At 41.2% G+C, this 16,902-nt stretch overlaps 1 protein-coding gene across 1 annotated transcript in view; it reads right to left on the bottom strand.

Annotated features, from left to right (window-relative positions):
- Positions 1 to 16,902, bottom strand: part of LOC126100451 (cubilin) — a 771,806-nt gene that overhangs the window by 292,296 nt on the left and 462,608 nt on the right. Inside the window, exon 42 of the mRNA XM_049911056.1 lies at positions 10,762 to 10,946. Within this exon, the coding sequence (XP_049767013.1) occupies positions 10,762 to 10,946 (185 nt within the window). The remainder of the gene's footprint in view (positions 1 to 10,761; positions 10,947 to 16,902) is intronic.

Below are 16,902 nucleotides of genomic sequence, written 5' to 3'. Positions count from 1 at the left end.
ATGTTAGATCTAGGCATCCTGTACAGGGTGGATGGGGTCCAGGGAGGACTCAGGGTGTTGTACCAAACTCACTAACCATAACGTTTGAGGTGCTGTCTTTCACTGAAACTGAAACTGAGCCAGTGGGACAGGACTTCACCTGCTTTAGGGAAATCTGTTTTGTCTGGTGTCAGGAGGAGGCAAATGCAAAATGGTAGGGGTCTTTTAATTGTCAGGAGTTCAAATGTATGGCAAAAGATGGTACTCCTTAGGGAACTGGAAGCAAGGAACAGGAAAAGACACCAGATGCACTAAGTGTGTATGCCTGGAGGTCTCATTCAGCATGCTGAAGAGGGTATTCCAGCAGCCGCTGAGGGAACAGGGTGCTACCAACTACAGATTGTGGCATACGTTGGAACAAATGATGCCTGTCATCTGGGCTCTCAGGTCATTCTTGTGTCATTCTGGTGACTGGCAGAAAAGGTTGCTAAGACCAGTCTTGTGCATGAAGTTAATTGCAGTATTGTCCATAGAACTGATCATGTGCATTCGGTTCTGAGTTATGAACTGAACCAGAGACTTCCAAGGTTCTGTGGGAAGCTAGGTTGCGACTTCCTGGAATTGCACCAAAGGGTTGAGAATTGTAGGGTCACTATAAGTAGATCAGGTGTGCATTACACATCAGAGGCTGTTACTCAGGTAGCTGACTGTGTGTGCAGTGCACACAATCGTTTTTTAGATTAGGTGACTCACCATCCAATCCAGATGATGACAACTACAAGGTATCTAGAAGTGTTAGTGTAAGACCAAAAGAAACCTCTTCCATAGATGAGAGTATTAAAATCCTAATGGTAAACTGCCAAATCATTCACAACAAAGTTCCCGAGTTTGAAGTGCTCATGAAAAGCAGTGAAACTCACATAATACTAGGTACAGAAAGCTTGTTGAAAGCTGGAATTGATGGCAGTGAGATTTATGGGGAAGTGTATATTGAAAGAATAGGCAAAAGGGGAATTGAAGATGGTGTATTTGTCGTAGGAGGCAAGAAACTCAAATCCAATGATGTAGACACTGAAGCTGTATGCGACATAATTTGGACAAGACTCAGCATCAGGGGTGGACATAAAATGATAATTGGATCCTTCTATCACCCACCAGACTTATCTCCTGATGTAACCAAAAATTTTAGAGAAAAAAATCAGCTCACCTGTACCAAGTTCTCCAATCATACTGTAATCATCAGTGGAGATTTTAATCATCCAATAATTAATTGGGAAAATTACAGATTTGTTAGTGGCTGGCATGATAACACATCCTGTGAAACTTTATTAAATGCCTTCTCTGCAAACTACCTAGAACAGTTAGGAACCCTACTCATGATGGAAATATATTGGATCTAATGGCAACAAATAGGCCTGACCTCTTTGAGGGTGTCCACATTGAAACTGCTGACAGTGATCATGACATGATTGTGGTCACAACGATTACCAAAGAACAAAGGACAACTAAAATGAGCATAAAGGTGTATATATATACTCAGTAAACTAGGTACAAAATGAATAGTGTCCAACAGTAGTTAATGAGAGCAAACCTCCATGATATACTGTCACTGTAAAGAAACTTCTAAAGGAACAGACACTACTTCATAATAGGTGTAAAACAAAGTGTAGGGCTATAGACAGACGGAGGCTGAATGAAACTTGTTTAGCTGTCAAGAGAGCAATGCCTGATGCCTTCAATGACTACCACAGCAGAATATTGTCAAATGATCTTTCATGAACAAAAATAAATTCTCGTCACATGTAAGGGCTATTAGTGGCACAAAAGTTAAGTGTCCAGCCCCAAGTGAATGAGAAAGGAACTGAAGTAGAGAGAGTTGTTGTTGTTGTGGTCTTCAGTCCTGAGACTGGTTTGATGCAGCTCTACATGCTACTCTATCCTGTGCAAGCTGCTTCATCTCCCAGTACCTACTGCAGCCTACATCCTTCTCAATCTGCTTAGTGTATTCATCTCTAGGTCTCCCTCTACGATTTTTACCCTCCATGCTACCATCCAATGCTAAATTGGTGATCCCTTGATGCCTCAGAACATGTCCTACCAACTGATCCCTTCTTCTAGTCCAGTTGCGCCACAAACTCCTCTTCTCCCCAATTCTATTCAATACCTCCTCATTAGTTATGTGATCTACCAATCGAATCTTCACGATTCTTCTGTAGCATCACATTTCGAAAGTTTCTATTCTCTTCTTGTCCAAACTATTTATCGTCCATGTTTCACTTCCATACATGGCTACACTCCATACAAATATTTTCAGAAACAACTTCCTTACACTTAAATCTATACTCGATGTTAATAAATTTCTCTTCTTCAGAAAAGCTTTCCCTGCCATTGTCAGTCTACATTTTATATCCTCTCTACTTCGACCATCATCAGTCAGTTTGCTCCCCAAACAGCAAAACTCCTTTACTACTTTGAGTGTCTCATTTCCTAATCTAATTCCCTCAGCATCAACCGATTTAATTCAACTACATTCCATTATCCTCGTTTTGCTTTTGTTGATGTTCATCTTATACCTTCCTTTCATGACACTGTCCATTCAGTTCAACTGCTCTTCCAAGTCCTTTGCTGTCTCTGACAGAATTACAATGTCATCAGTGACCCTCAAAGTTTTTATTTCTTCTCTATGGATTTTAATACCTACTCCGAATTTTTCTTTTGTTTCCTTTACTGCTTGCTCAACATACAGATTGAATAACATTGGGGAGAGGCTACAACCCTGTCTCACTCCCTTCCAAACCACTGCTTCCCTTTCATGTCCCTGCCATCTGGTTTCTGTACAAGTTGTAAATAGCCTCCTGCTCCCTGTATATTACCCCTTCCACCTTCCACCTTCAGAATGTCAAAGAGAGTATTCCAGTCAACACTGTCAAAAGCTTTCTCTAAGTCTACAAATGCTAGAAATATAGGTTTGCCTTTCCTTAATCTTTCTTCTAAGATAAATCGTAAGGTCAGTATTGCCTCACGTGTTCCAGCGTTTCTACAGAACCCAAACTGATCTTCCCCGAGGTCAGCTTTGAACAGTTTTGCCATTCGTCTGTAAAGAATCCGCATTAGTATTATGCAGCTGTGATTTATTAAACTGATAATTTGGTAATTTTCACATCTGTCAACACCTGCTTTCTTTGGGATTGGAATTATTATATTCTTCTTGAAGTCTGAGGGTATTTCGCCTGTCTTCTACATTTTGCTCACCAGATGGTAGAGTTTTGTCAGGACTGGCTCTCCAAAGGATGTCAGTAGTTCTAGTGGAATGTTGTCAAATCTCGGGGCCTTGTTCCGACTTAGGTCTTTCAGTGCTCTGTCAAACTCTTCACGCAGTATCATATCTCCCATTTCATCTTCATCTACATCCTCTTCCATTTCCATAATATTGTCCTCAAGTACATCGCCCTTGTACGGACCCTCTATATACTCGTTATACCTTTCTGCTTTCCCTTCATAATTGCTTAGAACTGGGTTTCCATCTGAGCTCTTGATATTCATACGAGTGGTTCTCTTTTCTCCAAAGGTCTCTTTAATTTTCCTGTAGGCAGTATCTATCTTAGCCTTAGTGAGATAACCCTCTACATCCTTACATTTGTTCTCTAGCCTAGTCTGCTTAGCCATTTTGCACTTCCTGTCTATCTCGTTTTTGAGACGTTTGTATTCCTTTTTGCCTGCTTCATTTACTGCATCTTTATATTTTCTTCTTTCATCAATTAAATTCATTATTTCTTCTGTCACCCAAGGATTTCTACTAGCCCTCGTCTTTTTAGCTACATGATCCTCTGTTGCCTTCACTACTTCATCCCTCAAAGCTACCCATTCTTCTTCTACTGTATTTCTTTTCCCCATTCTTGTCAATTGTTCCCTAATGCTCTCCCTGAAACTCTGTACAACCTCTGGTTTAGGCAGTTTATGCAGGTCCCATCTCCTTAAATTCCCACCTTTTTGCAGTTTCTTCAGTTTTAATCTACAGTTCATAACCAATAGACTGTGGTCAGAGTCCATATCTGCCCCGGGAAATGTCTTACAATTTAAAACCTGGTTCCTAGAACTCTGTCTTACCGTTATATAATCTATCTGAAACCTTCTAGCATCTCCAGCGTTCTTCCATGTATATAACCTTCTTTCATGATTCCTGAACCAAGTGTTAGCTATGATTAAGTTATGCTCTGAGCAAAATTCTACCAGGCAGCTTCCTCTTTCATTTCTTAGCCCTAATCCATATTCATCTACGACGTTTCCTTCTCTCCCTTTTCCTACTATTGAATTCCAGTCACCCATGACTATTAAATTTTTGTTTCCCATAACTATCTGAATAATTTCTTTTATCTCATCATACATTTCTTCAATTTCTTCATCATCTGCAGAGCTAGTTGGCATATAACTTGTACTACTGTAGTAGGCGTTGGATTCGTGTCTATCTTGGCCACAATAATGCATTCACTATGCTGTTTGTAGTAGCTTACCCGCACTCCTTGAACCGCTAAATAGATGAATGAAATCTGTATTACTGTCAGTGGTGTTGAGAAACAGCTGAAATTGTTAAAGCTGAACACAGCTCCACAGCCCAATGGAATCCCTGTCAGATTCTATACCAAATTTGCAGCTGAGTTAGCCCTTCTTCTAACTATAACCTATTGCAGATCCCTTGAACATAAAACTGCCCAGTTCTTGGAAAAAGGCACAGGTCACATCCGTCTATAAGAAGGGCAGCTGAAATGATCCACGAAACTACTATCCAATGTCCTCGATATTGATTTGTTGCAGAATCTGAGGACATATTCTGAGCTCAAACATAATCAGGTATCTTGAACAGAATCACCTCCTCACCAGCAGTCAGCACGTATTCTGAAAATGTTGACAATGTGAAACTAAGTCACACTTTTTTCACATGACATACAGAAAGATTTGGATCAAGGCAGTCAGGTAGATGCAGTATATCTTGATTTCTGAAAAGCATTTGACTCAGCAACACATCTATGCCTATTGTCAAAAGTCATATGGGGTATCAAATGAAATTTGTGACTGGGCTGAGGATTTTTGCTCGGGAAGGCACAGTAAGTTAACACTGATGGAGAATCATCAACAGATGGTCCACCTCCGGTAGCTGAGTGGTCAGCATGACGGAATGTCAACCCTAAGGGCCCGGTTTGATTGCCGGCTGGGCCGGAGATTTTCTCCACTCAGGGACTGGGTATTGTGTTTTCCTAATCATCATCATTTCATCCCCATTGACGTGCAAGTCACCGAAGTGGCGACAAATCGAAAGACTTGCACCAGGCGAACGGTCTCCCGACAGGAGGCTCTCATCACACGACATTATTTTATTATATCAACAGATGTAGATGTACTTTGGGTGTGTCCCAGGGAAATGTGTTGGGACTCTTGCTGTTCATTTAGTATATTAATGATCTTGCAGCAATATTAACAGTAAAACCAGGCTTTCTGAAGATGATGCAGTTATATATAATGAAGTGCTATCTACAAAAGGCTGCATAAATATTTAGTTAGATCTTGATAAGATTTCAAATTGCCAACTTGCTTTAAATCGTCAGAAATGTACAATTTTGCACTTAGCAAAATGAAAAAAAATGTAGTATCCTGCGACTACAATATCAGTGAGTCACTGTTTGAATTGACCAACTCATACAAATACTTCGGTGTAACACTTTGTAGGGATATGAAATCAAATGATCACATACATTCATTGTGGATAAAGCAGGTGGTGAACTTCAGTTTATTGGTAGAATACTGGGGAAGTGCAATCATCCTATGCAGGAGATAGTTTAAAAATCACTCATGCGACCAGTTGTAGAATACTGCTCAAGTATGTGGGACCCGTACCAGCTAGGACTAACTGGAGTTCTTGAACTGTATATGCTCACTGCGAAATAAATAAGCCAGACTCTTGTTGCTCTATTTGCATTCCTAAAAATGAGTCTAAGGATCTCACTGTTATTTTGAAATCTGATTTTAACAAATCTAAAAATTAATTCACTGTACTTTGAGTTGTACCTACAATATGTCCATCACCAAAATAAAAAGAAATCAACAATTTTTCTGTTATGCTTTTGTGATTGTAAGTGCAAGGATTTCCTGTAGAACCAATAAATCCATTCTTTTCATGAATGAGTGAAACTTATTATTCCAGCAACAGGATGATTGCTCAAGCCCATAAAGTGATTTCTTGAGGTGCCAAACATGACCTGACCCATCATCAAAACCTTCTGGTTGAGTCATATATCTCTCTATCAAAGTCACCATACACAAATGCAGTTCTAATGACGAACTGACCAAGTTTCAAATTTTCTTCTGCTGGAATCGCTATAACAGCATGAATAGTATCATAATGAGCAATTGGACTAAAAATGCTATTGTAATCAAGTCCGACACAATGAAACATACTGCACACAGCCAAGTGAGCATGGTATCAATCAATTGATACATCAGGTTTCTATTTATTATGAAGTACCCATCAAATATTGATAACAGGGTTTCCTTCAGGTAAATCCACCAAATCCCTGGTTATCATTTTCATCAAATGCCTTCTTTTCTTCTGTCATTGTGTTAAACCTTTTACTGAAATTACTACTTTCCTTAGCTCCGCTGAAGTTTAATGGTGCAAGCTCTTCATGGATTGCTTTTGTCAGCCAAACTAATGCATTTGCTTCTTGAGACAGGTGAGGCTAGTATCCTCATTCACAGTCACTAAATTTCACTGGAGGACGTATTTCACAAACTGGATGTCGATTTAGTAACTCATTCAAATATTCTTGGTCACTAATCTGAATCTGATAAACAGTAGATTCACTTCTCTGTCCTGTTTCTTCAGGTATGGAATTAAATTCTAACTCAATCGAATTTCCAGTTGTACATAGCTTTTCTGGTCAAAAATCAACATTGCGTGTTTTTATGGAATCCACATTTTGTAACCATCTTTGTCACTCATGTAGCCAATGAAATCACCAGGTATAATTTTCTTATTGAACTTGTTGGGTTTCCTGGTTAAAAATACATTTTCTCCCTGGTGAAAATACACTTTTTCCATTGTAAGTGACAGTATACTTTCCCATGAAAATGTAAGAGTTATCAATCCTTTGAACGGTTATGGTTTTATACAATGGTGTAGAATTTCTCAGCACTTTAGGAAATGAAACTCAAAGAAAAAAAGAACATGTTTTGGAAAAATCTTTGAAGTGCAGCAACAAGTACACTGCATATTTTTGTATTACGAAAGTATAAATGTGTATTCCACCAAACACTGCATATTACTTTACGATCGTTGAAAACGAGATTTCAATGTGCTTTTGTAAGCCAGTCACAGCTCTTGTAATGTGATCTTGCCAGCTCATGACAGTGGAAAGTCAGAGTATAGGACATGTGATGTAGTCAGCCAATAGTAACATCACTGTTAAGTACAGCAAACACACAAATAGGAAAAGTTAATGGTTTAAATTAATATACATAGTGTTGCTACAAGAAAAACAAAGCTTTCACATATAATATTGGTCTCGAAGATATGTGCAGATGTAGAACCACTGGCTCACCCCGCAATAATATTGCTACCCTACTGCAGCGAGAACTTCTGTACCTTTGCCAGATCAGTTCTCTGTAGTACGCACTCTATGCTACATGTATTGTGTATATGCTGTGAGAATATAAGTATTCATAGTAAGTGACAGGAGTGCTAGAGATTATTTATCATCGTAATTACCATGCCCGCTCTCCACTACATACAGATTAATAAGCTGATAGAGAAGCTAAGCTTTCACATATAATGTTGATCTTTTTTGTGTGTGTTACACTTTAAGATACATCACACAAATGTGCCAGTAAAATGTTTAATAACAATAAATGTCAGATCTTATGGGCTCAAAGTTTTCTAAATGGCTCATCCTCAAAGAGTTGATTTGTAAATGAGAGTCAAAATCCCTTTGATTTAAGAAATTCATCATACATTCTCACACACAGTTCATTTTGTATAAGGAAATTTACTTTGAAAGTAAAGCCTCATTTACACGATGACATTAGGTTGCAGGCAACTGTGCTACCGGCCACTGGGCATGTGTACCACATGTTTGCCCAACTCATTGATGAAACTAAACACTTTCGGCTTCTTCCAATGGTGGTGACACTAGTTGCAAGAGTTTTGAGGTTATATGTGTTCATAGAGTGAGGATAAACTGAAATATGAAGTGGAGAACAGAGAAAAATGTTTGATTTTTGGATATCTATGCTTTGCATATGTGTTTGTGGAGTTTCAGTGATACTAATAACAAAAATAAGTTGAGACCATCATGTAAGATCAGAACATAGATGGTTTGACAATACCTGAGCTGCATGACAAAATTTATTGAATTAGGAGCATACGCACAACTGAATTAAGAAAAATAAAAGCAAGTGCAATTTCTGACTGTGGAAATGCTCTTGTCTACAAGATTAAAATCCCATTGTTCGAGTTGGCAGACTATTTTGTAAGGAATATTGTTGACATGAGGGAATGCTGCACAAATCAAGAAGCTGCATTCTTAATTCAATATTCACCTACTTAAAATATCATAGCAGTGCTCCCCATTCACATATGTTTGAACTTTGAAATATTGCCAGTGCTCTACAGATCAATCTTCAATAGAGTAGTTTGCAAACCATTCCCTCCTTAATGTGGCCTGCTTTGAATAATTATTGTTGTTAATCTTAATAATTGTTGGTGTTAATGAAAAAGTGACATCACCAACTAAAACTGCATCTTCTAGCATGCCAAGTGTTCTCGATTGTAATGCAAGCAATGTGATATGTATTTTGAGTTCTGGAGACAGTGCTTCATGCATTACAATATCTTTTCCTTATCGGATAATTAGCTCTATTTAGAAGAAATGTGAACGGTTCTGGTGACATTCTAAAATAATTTGAAAGAACATCTAGGGTCTTCCATTATAAATTATTTTAGATGTTACTGAGCAATCAAGCTAACGTCTTTTCTTCATCCAGTCACGAATCAAAACATGTTTCTTATTTTTTTCTTATGCAGCAATTCCAAACAACAAGCTTTAACTCCATCACAGCTCATGTGACGTGCAGCTGCCAAAACTTTCCTTCCAGACACAACTCAGGAACCCAAAAAACGACAAAACTGAAGTGTATACCGGTATCATCATGTCTACAGTCATATATCAGGGTGTAAATGTGGACAAGAAAAAAAAAAAAAAAATTCCTGGATTTCCCAGTTAAAAATACACTTTCTACCATATGAAAATTCACTTTTTCCATTTTAAGTGACAGTGTAATTTTCTTCGTAACTGTAAAACTTATCAACCTTTTAGGTTGTGGTTTTATACACCGGTGTAGAATTGCCCGGCACTTTAGAAAACAAAACTCAGGAAAAAAAAGAAAAGAAAAAAAAAGTTTTGGGAAGATGTCTTAAATGCAGCAACATGTACACTGCATATTTTCATATTACGAAAGTATAAATTCAAATTCCACCGAACACTGCATGTTACTTTCTGAAGCCTTGAAATCGAGATTGCAATGCGCATTTGTAAGCCAGTCGTAGCACATGTCAAGTGATCTCATCAGCCAAAGACAGCAGACATTCAGAGCATAGGACACGTGATGTAGTCAGCCAATAGCAACATCAGTGTTAAGTAGCATGAACACACAAATAGGAAAATGAACAGAAAAATTGTCCAGCCAACAAATACTATAATCCTCACAACCTGCAGCATTCACCCCTGAGACCATAAATAGCTGTGGTGAACTTAGGGTATAATTTTATAGCAAGAACACAACAACAACCAGCAACAAAAAACCTTCGTAGAGAAAAAGCATGAAAAAAGAAGAAACTCTTAGAAGCAAAGAATTACACACAACACAAAACCAAGCACCACTGTAGGAGAGGACAGGAAACACACAGTTCTCATTTATTTATTTTAATAGGTCCTAATAGTGAAGTGTAAGTCTTTTCTGGAGCAATAGGCTTCTGACCTGGTATGAGTCTGAAGACATACAGACTCGTTTTTTACTCAACGACTACCACCTGTAGAAAAGAAACTGTACTGTGTGTCATAGTGCTATATAGTAGCCTTTAGCGAATGCTGGAAAATGATCTGCAACAGTAAGCTTCACTATTAAATTTGAGACTAAGGTACTTCATATTTTATGAATCCATAACATTTAATTATTCACTACTTTTAAATTTATAAATGAGCATTTCACAGCACAAAGCACAGGTATAGTGACTGCAGTGTGTGGGGAAGGCAGGCTTTGAACCCTCAATACTGCTCCACTTCCCTGGGCAGTATAAATGCTATGAAGAACCCCCTCCCCTCCCCACCTAATCACACTGAAAGAACTCATATAAAAAATTTAGAGCAGAGACAATTGCAAATCTTTGTAGAGGTACTAGTGACCAATAGCTATAGCAAAGCACTCTAGCTAACCACTGTACCAACAAACCATTTTGACTGCACCTGCAAAAAGTTGAATTTGGTAGTGATTTGGCATAAGTTTACAGACAGTGATAATACATTTCAAATGCTAAAGCACACGAATTTTCTCACCGTAGAATGAATGAATTGTTCACAAATAAATAATATTACAGTTAACACATGCAAAAGAATATGAAATGAGTAATTAGAAAAGAACCTTAAATTCAGCAGGCACCAGAAACAAATTTGCAAGCATTATTATTTGCTGATTCTAAGAAGTGAGTTCTTTTTAAACATATGAATGCACACTTACCAATTGAGACAGTTGCCTGGAAACCAGTATGAGGATTGTTGGTGGTAGTATAAAACCGAATGTGAAGGACATTAGATGAAGTAGTATATGTGCTTGGGGCAACTGTACCACAGAATACGCCCACAATTTTGGCAGCAAGTGTTCCTCCATCACGCACTTCAATACCTTCCTCAGGACAACCAGATCTATTATGAGAGAATAATCATACAATTAAAAAGCAAAGACAAACAACAGACACTACTTATTTCTACAACTAATGAGGAAGTGCAAAAGAAATGGCATTCGAGTCAAAAATATGCATACTCATGACGCTCAAACTGAAGACAACTGTCTGCAAAATGCAAAGATTTATGTTTGTGTCTCACATTGACAAAAAAGTAAATTCCTCCAGAAAGACTGATTGTAAAATAATATATGACACATAAAACAACTGTACAAAATATGTTACTTTATACTGCAAATAGAAAATCTTAGAACCAATAATGTCTATATAAGTTACCTGTGCACTAGGAAAAGTGTTTATACTGTCACTTTGAATTTGTTGTAAGATATGTAACAATCTTTTGGGGAAATGCAGGCAGTGGAAATAGGATATTAGTATTATTAAAAAAAAAAATCTAAATATTTCAACTGTTCCATATACACTCCTGGAAATTGAAATAAGAACACCGTGAATTCATTGTCCCAGGAAGGGTATTGACACATTCCTGGGGTCAGATACATCACATGATCACACTGACAGAACCACAGGCACATAGACACAGGCAACAGAGCATGCGCAATGTCGGCACTAGTACAGTTTATATCCACCTTTCGCAGCAATGCAGGCTACTATTCTCCCATGGAGACGATCGTAGAGATGCTGGATGTAGTCCTGTGGAACGGCTTGCCATGCCATTTCCACCTGGCGCCTCAGTTGGACCAGCGTTCGTGCTGGACGTGCAGACCGCGTGAGACGACGCTTCATCCAGTCCCAAACATGCTCAATGGGGGACAGATCCGGAGATCTTGCTGGCCAGGGTAGTTGACTTACACCTTCTAGAACACGTTGGGTGGCACGGGATACATGCAGACGTGCATTGTCCTGTTGGAACAGCAAGTTCCCTTGCCGGTCTAGGAATGGTAGAACGATGGGTTCGATGACGGTTTGGATGTACCGTGCACTATTCAGTGTCCCCTCGACGATCACCAGTGGTGTACGGCCAGTGTAGGAGATCGCTCCCCACACCATGATGCTGGGTGTTGGCCCTGTGTGCCTCGGTCGTATGCAGTCCTGATTGTGGCGCTCACCTGCACGGCGCCAAACACGCATACGACCATCATTGGCACCAAGGCAGAAGCGACTCTCATCGCTGAAGACGACACGTCTGCATTCGTCCCTCCATTCACGCCTGTCGCGACACCACTGGAGGCGGGCTGCACGATGTTGGGGCGTGAGCGGAAGACGGCCTAATGGTGTGCGGGACCGTAGCCCAGCTTCATGGAGACGGTTGCGAATGGTCCTCGCCGATACCCCAGGAGCAACAGTGTCCCTAATTTGCTGGGAAGTGGCGGTGCGGTCCCCTACGGCACTGCGTAGGATCCTACGGTCTTGGCGTGCATCCGTGCGTCGCTGCGGTCCGGTCCCAGGTCGACGGGCACGTGCACCTTCCGCCGACCACTGGCGACTACATCGATGTACTGTGGAGACCTCACGCCCCACGTGTTGAGCAATTCGGTGGTACGTCCACCCGGCCTCCCGCATGCCCACTATACGCCCTCGCTCAAAGTCCGTCAACTGCACATACGGTTCACGTCCACGCTGTCGCGGCATGCTACCAGTGTTAAAGACTGCGATGGAGCTCCGTATGCCACGGCAAACTGGCTCACACTGACGGCGGCGGTGCACAAATGCTGCGCAGCTAGCGCCATTCGACGGCCAACTGCGCGGTTCCTGGTGTGTCCGCTGTGCCGTGCGTGTGATCATTGCTTGTACAGCCCTCTCGCAGTGTCCGGAGCAAGTATGGTGGGTCTGACACACCGGTGTCAATGTGTTCTTTTTTCCATTTCCAGGAGTGTATTTATATGTCATATCTGTTTATACATAACAAAACACAACGATTTAGACAAAACTAATTTTAAAATATTTATGATACTAGAAACAAAGGAAATTTCATGTTACCATCTCATATTAAAACTCTACTCCAAACTACTCAGTAAATAGCTTTAAAATGTACAGGTTAAAAGTGAAAATTTCAGGATGAAATAACCGCAATATGAATCAGGGTAGATTGTTACTCACGACACAGAGGGGGTACTGAGTGTCAGACAGGCACATTTACAAATGACCAAGCTCTTGGGCAAAGCCCTTCATCGTATTTAGAAAAAAACATACACACATACAAGGACTGCTCAAAAAATAAGGTGACTTTTCAAACTGCTCGGGCAACGTACATTCGATTATCGAACTTTTTCCCTCCTTATATTGGTCCACATGTCCCAAACAAATGTTCACAATTTCAAGTGTACAGCGTACTTCATTTGTTTTTGACAGATACATAGGTTAGACATGTTTTAGTGTGCTCGGTGACTTTTGATCACTATAAAAAATGGAGCGATGGATTTGTATCAAATTTTGTGTGAAAAAATGGAATCAAGTGCTATAAAACACTTCACATGTTGACAGACATATAGTGAGTATGCTCCAAGTAAAAAAAAGTCTACAAGTGGTGCAAGCTCTTCCTTGATGTCTACGAAGATGCCAACGACAAACCTTGCTCTGGATGCCCCAGCACATCAACAACACAGCACATCCACAACACATGAGAACGTCGAAGTTGCGAAGAAAATTGTTTCAGAAAATCAACAAATTGCAATAACAGAAGTTGCGGAAGATGTTGACAAATCGGTCGGCTCATGTCATGCAATTTTTTCCAATGTTTTGGACATGAGACATGGGTCAGCGAAGTTTGTTCCAAAACTTCTCAATTTTGATCAGAGGAACCATCGCATGAGCATTGCTCAGGACCTCTTGGATGACATGAAAGATGATCCTGATTTGCTCAAAAGGGTCATAACTGGTGACAAAACATGGGTTTATGGTTATGCTGTCGAAATTAAAGCCCAGCTGTCCCAGTGGAAGCCTGCCAAGTTCAATCCAATGTCAAAGTTTTGCTCACTGCCCCCCCCCCCCCCCCCCATGACTTGACATTATGCACTGTCTGAGAGAAGCAATACGCAACAAACATCCGGAATTATGGAAAAACAGTTCAGGGATTTTTCATGATGACAATGCACCTGCACATTCCTCATTGCTTGTGAGAGATTTTCTGGCCAAAAACAACATGACTATCATGCCTCAGCCACCATATTTACTGGATTTGGATCCCTGTAACTTTTTCCTGTTCCCAAAACTGAAGAGACCTGTGGAAGGATGAAGATTTTAAATGATTAATGGAATAAAAACTGCATCATTGGAAGTCCTCAAGGCTGTACCAAAAAGTGTTTATGACAAGGGCTTCGAGGATGGGAAGAAGTGTTGGCACAAGTGAATTGTATCTGAGGGGGATTACTTTCAAGGGGACAACATGAATACTGATTAGTAAATAAATATTTTTTCATAAAAGTATAAAGTCACCTTACTTTTTTAACACACCTCATATACATACACAACTCAGATATACATAGCGATTGCCATCTCCTGGCACTCAGCGATCTCAGGTAGAGGGAGTAGTGGGGCTGTAGGCAGTGTAAATTTTATATATATATATATATATATATATATATGAATATATATATATGAATATAATAGAGGGAAACATTCCACGTGGGAAAAATATATTTAAAAAGAAAGATGATGAGACTTACCCAACAAAAGCGCTGGCAGGTCGATAGACACACAAATAAACACAAACATACACACAAAACTCTAGCTTTCGCAACCAACGGTTGCCTCGTCAGGAAAGAGGGAAGGAGAAGGAAAGACAAAAGGATTGGGTTTTAAGGGAGAGGGTAAGGAGTCATTCCAACCCCGGGAGCGGAAAGACTTACCTTAGGGGGAAAAAAGGACAGGTTTACACTCGCACACACACACATATCCATCTACACATACACAGACACAAGCAGACATTTGTAAAGGCAAAGAGTTTGGGCAGAGATGTCAGTCGGGACGGAAATACAGAGGCAAAGATGATGTTGAAAGACAGGTGAGGTATGAGCGGCGGCAGATTGAAATTAGCGGAGATTGAGGCCTGGCGGATAGCGAGAAGAGAGGATATGTTGAAGGGCAAGTTCCCATCTCCGGAGTTCTGACAGGTTGGTGTTAGTGGGAAGTATCCAGATAACCCGGACGGTGTAACACTGCGCCAAGATGTGCTGGTCGTGCACCAAGGCATGTTTAGCCACAGGGTGATCCTCATTACCAACAAACACTGTCTGCCTGTGTCCATTCATGCGAATGGACAGTTTGTTGCTGGTCATTCCCACATAGAATGCATCACAGTGTAGGCAGGTCAGTTGGTAGATCACGTGGGTGCTTTCACACGTGGCTCTGCCTTTGATTGTGTACACCTTCCGGGTTACAGGACTGGAGTAGGTGGTGGTGGGAGGGTGCATGGGACAGGTTTTACACCGGGGGCAGTTACAAGGGTAGGAGCCAGAGGGTAGGGAAGGTGGCTTGGGGATTTCATAGGAATGAACTAAGAGGTTACGAAGGTTGGGTGGACGGCGGAAAGACACTCTTGGTGGAGTGGGGAGGATTTCATGAAGGATGGATCTCATTTCAGGGCAGGATTTGAGGAAGTCGTATCCCTGCTGGAGAGCCACATTCAGAATCTGATCCAGTCCCGGAAAGTATCCTGTCACAAGTGGGGCACTTTTGTGGTTCTTCTGTGGGAGGTTCTGGGTTTGAGAGGATGAGGAAGTGGCTCTGGTTATTTGCTTCTGTACCAGGTCGGGAGGGTAGTTGCGGGATGCGAAAGCTGTTGTCAGGTTGTTGGTGTAATGCTTCAGGGATTCCGGACTGGAGCAGATTCGTTTGCCACGAAGACCTAGGCTGTAGGGAAGGGACCGTTTGATGTGGAATGGGTGGCAGCTGTCGTAATGGAGGTACTGTTGCTTGTTGGTGGGTTTGATGTGGACGGACGTGTGAAGCTGGTCATTGGACAGGTGAAGGTCAACATCAAGGAAAGTGGCATGGGATTTGGAGTAGGACCAGGTGAATCTGATGGAACCAAAGGAATTGAGGTTGGAGAGGAAATTCTGGAGTTCTTCTTCACTGTGAGTCCAGATCATGAAGATGTCATCAATAAATCTGTACCAAACTTTGGGTTGGCAGGCCTGGGTAACCAAGAAGGCTTCCTCTAAGCGACCCATGAATAGGTTGGCGTACGAGGGGGCCATCCTGGTACCCATGGCTGTTCCCTTTAATTGTTGGTATGTCTGGTTTTCAAAAGTGAAGAAGTTGTGGGTCAGGATGAAGCTGGCTAAGGTAATGAGGAAAGAGGTTTTAGGTAGGGTGGCAGGTGATCGGTGTGAAAGGAAGTGCTCCATCGCAGCGAGGCCCTGGACGTGCGGGATATTTGTGTATAAGGAAGTGGCATCAATGGTTACAAGGATGGTTTCTGGGGGTAACGGATTGGGTAAGGATTCCAGGCGTTCGAGAAAGTGGTTGGTGTCTTTGATGAAGGATGGGAGACTGCATGTAATGGGTTGAAGGTGTTGATCTACGTAGGCAGAGATACGTTCTGTGGGGGCTTGGTAACCAGCTACAATGGGGCGGCCGGGATGATTGGGTTTGTGAATTTTAGGAAGAAAGTAGAAGGTAGGGGTGCGGGGTGTCGGTGGGGTCAGGAGGTTGATGGAGTCAGGTGAAAGGTTTTGTAGGGGGCCTAAGGTTCTGAGGATTCCTTGAAGCTCTGCCTGGACATCAGGAATGGGATTACCTTGGCAAACTTTGTATGTGGTGTTGTCTGAAAGCTGACGCAGTCCCTCAGCCACATACTCCCGATGATCAAGTACCACGGTCGTGGAACCCTTGTCCGCCGGAAGAATGACGATGGACAGGTCAGCCTTCAGATCACGGATAGCCTGGGCTTCAGCAGTGGTGATGTTGGGAGTAGGATTAAGGTTTTTTAAGAAGGATTGAGAGGCAAGACTGGAAGT

Source organism: Schistocerca cancellata, chromosome 9 (assembly GCF_023864275.1).
Source record: "Schistocerca cancellata isolate TAMUIC-IGC-003103 chromosome 9, iqSchCanc2.1, whole genome shotgun sequence".
Taxonomy (NCBI): domain Eukaryota; kingdom Metazoa; phylum Arthropoda; class Insecta; order Orthoptera; family Acrididae; genus Schistocerca; species Schistocerca cancellata.
The sequence above is the reverse complement of the archived record's forward strand: the minus strand, read 5'-3'. Positions and strand labels throughout refer to the sequence as shown.